Raw genomic sequence first — 8,178 nt, 5'->3', positions numbered from 1 at the left:
TGTATGGTTCCTTGCAGGGTCCCCAGAAAACTGCTCGGGGTCTTTGCCACAGGAGCGCTCATGCACTGTAGGGTCTGGGAGGTGCTGGCAGATGCTTCATTAGTACAGTAGCCCAGAAATAAATGACTGTCTGGATGCGCTGCGTGGACCCTGGGGTGCCACCGACACGCCGAGGTAGGACAACCGGGAAACACTGCGTGGGAAGGGGAGGATGGGGTACAGGGACGGTGCGGCTATGGGGACCAGCATGAGCTGAGGAGAGGGGCCAGGAGAGGTGGGAGGTGGTAACCCAGCCCTTCAGTCCCCTCTTCCCTGGGTATCACTTAGTAAGAGGTTGTGTCTGAAACTCGGATGGGGTTACACAGAGCGACGGTGGCGCGTTCTCGTTGGCAAAGTGCCAGTGTTTTCGTTGTAAGTAGAGTTCCTCCTCTGTAGTTACTTGTAAATACTTTTTATCGGTTACATGAGCCATAGGATAGAGTAGATGGCTTTCAGCAACTCCTGAAAAATAGAGAGAAGACTTTGACCGGACACCGTTTACACTGCTTTTTGCCATTTGGAATACATATATATTACAGCTTGCTTGAAAACAGAGGGCCAAGCTGAGCCCTCACAACAGTGGCATGCAAACCCCTTGGACTGAGTTTGGCACTGGCAGCGTTTTGCTGCGTTGCCGAAGCTGCAGTGCCCATCCAAAACACGTGTGCTGCTCAACAGCAGTGAGGTGCAGGCTCTTTCCGGTGTGTCCATCAGCTCACAGTGCTTGGGGCTTGTGGAGGACCTCTGCTTTCCTCGGTACAGGTCCCAGCGTGGCTCTGCGGGGCATCGCCCACGCTAGACATATTCTGGTTTGGACAGGACCTGCAACTCCTGCCCTGCATCACTCCTGTCCCGGAAAGTTCCACCCAGCCGTCGTGTTCTTCTTTCCCTAAAGAAAATAAGGAATGGTCAGAATTAAAACAGGTGAAACCAGGCAGTCAGTTTAGGGACTGTGTTTGTGTTCCCCCCTTCTTAGGGGGTACTGAGAGTGACAATAAAGGAGTGATACTCGAAAGGGGGGCAGAGGCGGTTGCTGAAGAGGCAGTAGATGAGGGGGTTGATGGCACTGTTCAGGGCTGGCAGGTTCTGGATGATCACGGACGCGTAGAAGCGCTCTTTGGTCTCTGGGAGTATGTTGAAGTTGTCCAAGATATCGAAAAGAAAGTATGGGCTCCAACAGAGAACAAACGCTGGAAGAGAGACAGGGAGAGGAAGAGCTTGACGTTAGATAGTTTAGCTATTTAGGGAGGTAATCACCCACCCGTAGAGAGACTGTCATAACACATCAATATTTGTTCATGCAAAAAAAAAAAATCCTGTCCTATTCAGGGTCTTATTTAAGAGAATAGTTATTAGTTCGTGCTTTTATTTGTCTTTATTTTTATTTTAATGCCTGTAAAATATATTATGTGTGCTCCTCTAAGTGTTTAGAGTGCTCCCTCTAGACGCATCGAGGCGCTTTTGAGCGCTGCGCAACACATAAAGGGTAAATAGGTAGCCAGTTAGAGCATCGTAAGTTATAGTGAAGTGCTCTTTTAATGGTCCCCTGAGCCAGCAGCCGGTTTAACGGCACGCATCACCAACGCGCCACTCCGCGGCAGCGCTGCCTGTCACAGCCACCTGTGAAAAAAGGGCTCTCAGACCCCCCGGGGGCGAGGAACGACACCCTTCCACACCACATCCCGCCAGACCAACGTGCCCTTTGGGGCGCTGGTTGGAGGCGCTGTGTGTACGGAGCGTGCAGGAAGACTCTCTGATTCCCGGACTTCAATTCTGAGAGATGGATTTGGGGAAGGGAAGAGAGGAGGGCTGCGTTGTTCTCAGCCCCTGCTTCTGTTCAGAGCGGGTAGCAAGAAAAAGGCCATAGGTTTGTCTTTATTTGCAGATGTAGGGAATGAATCTGACCCTCACAAATTTCTATGTCATCTCCTTTCTCAAAGGCTTTTGATGGAAGATTTACAGAGGAGCACTGGGACAGGCAGTTCCCTCGACTAAGCCACAGGTACCTGAGTTGCAAACATAGAGGTATCTGTGAAACCAGACCCAAATGAGACAGCTGAGTGACCTGTACTTGCTTTCTTGTTGCATTAATCAGTATTTCTTAGTTGGCAGTTAGCAGAGAGCTCACTGAAAGTGCAAGGAAGAGGAAAACTCCCCTCCTGTTTTCTAGAGTAACCAAACCTGCAGTGTCTGTGCACAGATACTGGAAAAATAGCAATATGCCTTGTCAGTGTCCGGATCACAGCGCTGACTATGCAGAACTGTTAGTGGCTTTAAAGAAATCCCTGAATGCCGAGGGCCTTAATCGGCACGTCGAGAGATGCTGGTGCCTAATATCATCAAGGTGCTTTGAAACACCGAGCATCCAGGTGACCTCTTGGCATCTGATGGCGTTGCGATAGTAGTCGCTTCCGACAAAAGCTTTCTCTGATTGCCGCGTGGAAAAGTTCAAACACAGAGAAGCTGTTCTTGGACTTTTGAAAAGCCTGAATCACACTCGCCTCTCTCATGTCTGCAGACGCTAAACAGTGAGCTAAGCACCTCAGTGGTAGCTATTGTCACAATATCATCTGATTTGAGTTTTGTGTAGTGTTGGAAAGAGGAGTGATCTTTTTTTTTTCAGTGGTAGGGGACGGCTGTCAGCCCTTGGGAGCAGCTTTGGTCACCTTCTTGCCCATCTCTGGTAGCTAATCGCTAGCCCTGTGTGATACTGTCTGTATTTATTGAGATAAAATGTCGGCCTCCTAATTCCATCAGGATAATGTAATCTCCTTGGAAGATGGAGGACACCTGCACTGAGTCATCTGCTGCCTGGTAGGGGAAGGAGAAATCGTACTTCCCACCTTGGCAGGCTACATTCTTCTGATATCAAATTCATTTGCTCTGCATCCCTCACCTCTCCTTCCTTTCCCATGCACTGCCCCAGCGCTTAACGTGCCATACGTAGTCTCTAAACTTAAAAGACAACTCATTTGCCAAGTCTTTTGGCAGCCCAGCTGGGAAGGAGATGGCCTCATCCTTTGTTCCTCTTAGGCAATGTCCCTCCTTCACTTTCTTCATGCACATGGGGGGCTCTGCATATCATTCCATCTGAGGCTTATGTCAGATTCCTAAAATAGGAAGAAGCCTATCAGTCAGGAGAGAGGGGAAGGACAAGGTCAGAAGACAAGTCAGGGGGTCTAAGTAAAGCTCCTTCTCTGAGCCATCTATTGCACTTTATCTGCTGATGCCGGAAGGAGCCGTGGAAGACCAGCTTTCAACATCAGCATCCTCCCTAGCAACCAGCTGTGGGGCTTTCCACTCACCGAGGATAATTACGATGCTGTACTTGATGGCTTTCACTTTCGCCCTGGATATGAACCCACGACTGGTGTAGCCAGCAGAGGTTTTTCCACCTGAGGGAAGAACAGTTCAGCTAGTAAAAGAACAGGGCTGGTGCACGGAAACATCAGCACGTCCCAGCAGCTGGGATGGCAATGCTTAGCCCGTCCTTCCCTGGTGTCAGGCAAGGGCTCAGGAGCTCCTGAAATTCAGACACTTGCAAACCTGCTCCAGTTGAACACTCAAAACCTGAGCCACCCGAAATCGAAAGGGGAAACGTAAGCAGAAGAGATCTGCCCTAAGCATTGTGGCAGCTGGGCATTCCTGGTCCTTGACACTTAGTGGGGAGAACCACTGCCTATGTGCCCAGCTGTGTCAGCCTGATAAAACCCCTGCCCCATCGCAGCTACAAAAACACAACCAGAGTGGTGTTACAGGAGGTGTTTTCTGAAAGGACCTGGCAGCTGTAATTGAGGAGAGGGAATAAACATCCTGGCAAACAGACTACTCATTCACTTAAAACTGCGTTTTGGTCAGAAGGATTTTAAAAGACACTTCCATTCTCTTAACCTCTTACTCTTTTTGATGCTTTGGATGACCAGTCGTGCATTTTGCTCTCCTTGTAGACTCAGTAATGACATAAGAAATGCTGTTAACCTAGCTTTTCAGAGATGAAATGTGGCTTGAATTGGGAAGCAAATCCTGTTCAGTCACACCGAGGCTGGTTGATCCCATTTCCTCTGAAGTCACACCAATGTCTCTGAGAAGCAAGTTCTGTATTTGAACAACAGTAGCAGCATGATTGCAATAACATGCCTGATTTTGTTATTAATGCCAATTTACTGTTCATGTTGCTGGGTCAGAATAATTGGGTGAATACACAAGAAGGTAATTTTTAATCAAAACATCTTTAAACTCTTGTAGTCCAAACTTAGGGCTGGAATTTTGATTAATGCAATTGGAAATAACTCTGTGCACACGACTTTTTGCACCTCTTATAAAAACAGCATATCAAGGCTGTGTAATTTGTAAGGAAAAAAACATAAATAAAATTAATGTGGGCTTGTTACGAGTGAAACATCCCTTACAGTGCTCTTGCAGTTGTGTTGTAAAACACATCAGCATAAACGAACACACTTTTCTTCATAACTAATAGGAAAGGCAGCTGACAAGCGAGGATCTTGAAATGATTTCTGCTCAGATTCTTTGCCAAAATCGATCAGAACAGTCCAAAAAAAATTTATGGTCTTGAGGTGGAAAGCTCAGCTCTTTTTACGGCTTTCTGTAGCCAGGAATTTCTGATCTTGACCAAAATCCGGAGTTGCAAGGTCATACAAAAGCACAGCAAAAGACTTAGATAAGTATCTGCTAAAAATAAATTATTCTGGTAATGGGCAAAGTTCTAGGAATAGGGATTCTAGAATAAGGATTTTAATATAAATTGTAGAATAGGGATTTTTTTACCTTTTAGTTCTTTTCTCACAGATGTTTTCTATCATTTGTCTAAAGGGGATTTAGTGTCAAAGGAAACAATGTAAAAAACGTGGAAAAGAGCTGTGAACGAGCAATTACAGAAACCTCATTCCCACTGCAGTGATGGGAGCCCGACACCACACTGCGTGTCCAGGCATTCCTGGATTTGGGGGAACCAGCCAGATTTGAATCATGGAGACACGTGTGTGCTGAGACTCACCGGGGCAGCTGGATATGATGACAGCCTGAGCTTTGCTCTTCATCCAGATGGTTCGGATCACGATTGAGTATATGATGCTACAGAAGGGAAAGAGTCATTGATGTTATGAGGCACAGTAAATTTAACTAACATCCCAGTCGTTTGTGCTCTAGGAATACACTTATCTATGTGTAAGGAGCTCATAGAGATGACGAGACTTCATAGGAGTAACAATAATGACACCAACAATAACAAATAAAATATGACTCTCCCGTAGTATCTTTCACAAGTAGATCTGAAGAGTTTTCACCATGGAAGTCGTTATGGTTGTCCTGGCTTTGCAGATGTCAAATCTGAGGTGCAGAGGAATGCAATGATTTGGCCAAGATCTCACAGGCAGGAGCTCGTTGGGGATTTTGAGGCATCTGAGGACAAATCTGCCCAGGTACCAGCCCCAGGCAGGAGGCACCTCATCCCTGCACAGGGATGGGCTCGTGGGCTTGGGAGCTGCAAGAAGGACACTAGCCCTGAAACGGGGGAAGCAATGGGACAGACCTGTTTTGGCTGCTTATACACTTCTGGTTTGGTGTTACTTTGTGAGTATGAAGCTGACAAATATCCAGGTACCCTGGGGACATCGACAGGGGCAAGATCCATGAGAAATGCAGTTAAGTACTGTGGTGCTCACTTTGAGGTCTCAAAGTCCTGGGACCGAAACCGAGGAGGACAGAAGTATCAGGTAGATGGGAAGAGTTAGATGATTCAAAACCAGATCCACCGCAGTTTGCATATTTGCAAGGGAGTATACATATACTTTTAAGGAGAAAGATGAAAAGTGCCTTGTCCACAATGACCTGGGATAGTTATGATCTCTTCCTAGGTGATAACAAATCTGGAATTCTATCTGTTGAATATAGAATAGGTAAAAATAACTCCTTCAAGCTGAAGAGCTGTTTGAACATCCTGGATGAGGATGTTACTTTTTCAGCAGTTTACGTAAAAAAAATGCCTGAGGCCTTTCTCTGTCTGCCTTTTCTCCTGCAAGCGTGCATAATGTGCAGCTAAAATCACTAAGCAACAGCTTACTTCTGACTGGTGTTTTCCTTCTTAGTCTGCTAAGGGAGACAAAAATCATTTAAGAATATTTCAGCTAATGCACTTGGGTTGCCATGTTTTCCTGATGTAAAATCTGAGTGTCATAACAGAAGGCCTGAGGCAGCCTGACCATTACTTGCCATAAACCTTAGTGGTGACTCTGGCAAAAAGATGTAACTAGAGAGATTATTTCAGGGTGTTTTGTAGAGACAAAAATGTGTCTTACTACCACGTGGCTTATTTTTATTATCAGAAGAGAAATTGTAGTTTTTAGAGCTTTCAGACTGATACACGAGCCTTTCCTACAGCACCCTCAATTCCTAGACACGCTTGCAAAGGCAGTATTTGTGCGCCTTGGAGGTTTCCTTTCTGCAGAAGTTTGAGCCATCTGGTTTCCAGGCTCAATAGGTGAGAGCTGGAAATTCAACATGCAGTCGGGGCTGTGCAGCAGAGCAGTAGCATACTTGCCCAGTGAGGGTTTTGAGCGCCTCTGCCATCGACTCCAGCTTGCCCTCCTTAATCCCTTCAAAGGTCCAGCATGGCTCCCAGCTAACTTGAACATTTTCCTTTTATCTCCTGGCTTTTCAAGAACCTGTTTATCAGCTGGTGTACTTGACAGTTCCTTTGTACTTTGCACTGACAGTGGTGGAAAATTCATGTCTCGTTTCTCCTTTGATTGTTCCAATGATTCAGAATGTGTTGTAACGATGATTGTTGTCACCTCAAGAAAATGTTCAGCCTGCCCCTAGAAGTCCTGTTTCTGTTTTCTCCCTAACCTGCTATCTCCAGCCTGTCCTTTTTATTTGCATCCTCTGATGCAGACCTCCCTGTGTCCAGCAGGACACGTTCAGAGTTGTCTAAGCACCAGGATGAAGGAGCATCAGGATGACTCCGTAGTGCAAATACTCAGTCTCCCTACTTCCAGCCAAGTGCCACGAGGATTGCATCACAAAGTCAGGCTCCTCACTTGCCTTCCCTCCCAACCCCAGAAATCCTGCCCTCTTGGCTGCAGAGCCCGGTAGGAGCATCCCTTTGACCAGATGCAGTTAGAGCAGCTGTCTTCTTCACTTGGCGTTTCACGTATGAGATTACACGCTGTTTCATTTGAATCCTTAGTTTTTAGAAGGCCAGGGGAAAGTCTAATTCCTGGTTTAATCTGGTGGCTTCTAAAGTGCTGCCAACGTAATGGATTTGTACTGGTGTGTCTGCCTCTGTTCATTTTTCTTTTCTCTGTATCTGGATCTACTGGAGCCTTCCTTATCAGGAGGGGACCAGAGGTGGTGGAAAGCTGCTCAGGGTGGGTGTCAGGACAGACGAGTCACTTGTCATGCCAGGTACACATCCCAGCCACTGTTTTGCCAGCCACAATTATACCTTTATGCTTTGATCTCTCTGAGACTCCAGATCTTATTAGTGTCTAATCTTTTTTTTTTTTTTTTTAATGTGGCATGGATCTAAGAAACTAGAGTTTCCAGAAATGTGTCACCCAAAGCTTAAGATTGTAAAAGGCATCTGTGTGTGTTTCAAAGCCAGAATGATAAAAAGAGAGCACTTATGGAACAAAAGTCATATTTTTCTTACAAGGGAAAGGCATTTTTCTCTTCAGAACACATTTGTAGCTTCTTTCTTTCTGTAAAAGGCAGCTGGAGGAGGACGTGGAGATTGGTGACGTCTCAAAGGGTGGGAAGAAATTCCCACCTGATGGAAAATGAAGTGGCAGATGAGCAAAGAGTAGCAGGGGTCTTCCAGCCCTCACTGGGGTTTCTTGGGGGCTATACAAACATGTGCTGTAGTCATTTTAATGCATACTATGATATCAAAATACTGCATGCGTTGTTGTGGCCCGTTATTTGCAGGTGAGAGACTAAAGACAGGGAAGAAAGAGCTCAGATGGAGTAGTCAAACCTGGATGGAAAAAATAATCCAAGCCTTTTCGAGAAGGATTTGCTCAGACTGTGAAGACCACAGGTTAGAAAGGAGATGTGGTTGATCTGAAAGGCTGGTTATTTTTCTAGCCCTGATAAGACACATATCTGTAGAGGTGGCAGGAA

At 46.1% G+C, this 8,178-nt stretch overlaps 1 protein-coding gene across 1 annotated transcript in view; it reads right to left on the bottom strand.

Moving 5' to 3' along the window:
- Positions 1-834: 834 nt before the first annotated feature.
- Positions 835-8,178, bottom strand: part of NPSR1 (neuropeptide S receptor 1) — a 66,014-nt gene continuing 58,670 nt past the window's right edge. The window contains exons 6-9 of the mRNA XM_086614783.1: positions 5,054-5,130; positions 3,345-3,434; positions 1,049-1,229; positions 835-928 (exon numbers count right to left, since the gene is read on the bottom strand). Coding sequence (XP_086470909.1) covers positions 835-928; positions 1,049-1,229; positions 3,345-3,434; positions 5,054-5,130 — 442 coding nt within the window. The remainder of the gene's footprint in view (positions 929-1,048; positions 1,230-3,344; positions 3,435-5,053; positions 5,131-8,178) is intronic.

This window comes from Tauraco erythrolophus, chromosome 7, assembly GCF_009769465.1.
Source record: "Tauraco erythrolophus isolate bTauEry1 chromosome 7, bTauEry1.pri, whole genome shotgun sequence".
Lineage (NCBI taxonomy): Eukaryota > Metazoa > Chordata > Aves > Musophagiformes > Musophagidae > Tauraco > Tauraco erythrolophus.
Note: the sequence above shows the minus strand (reverse complement) of the source record. Positions and strands in the feature narration are given on the sequence as shown.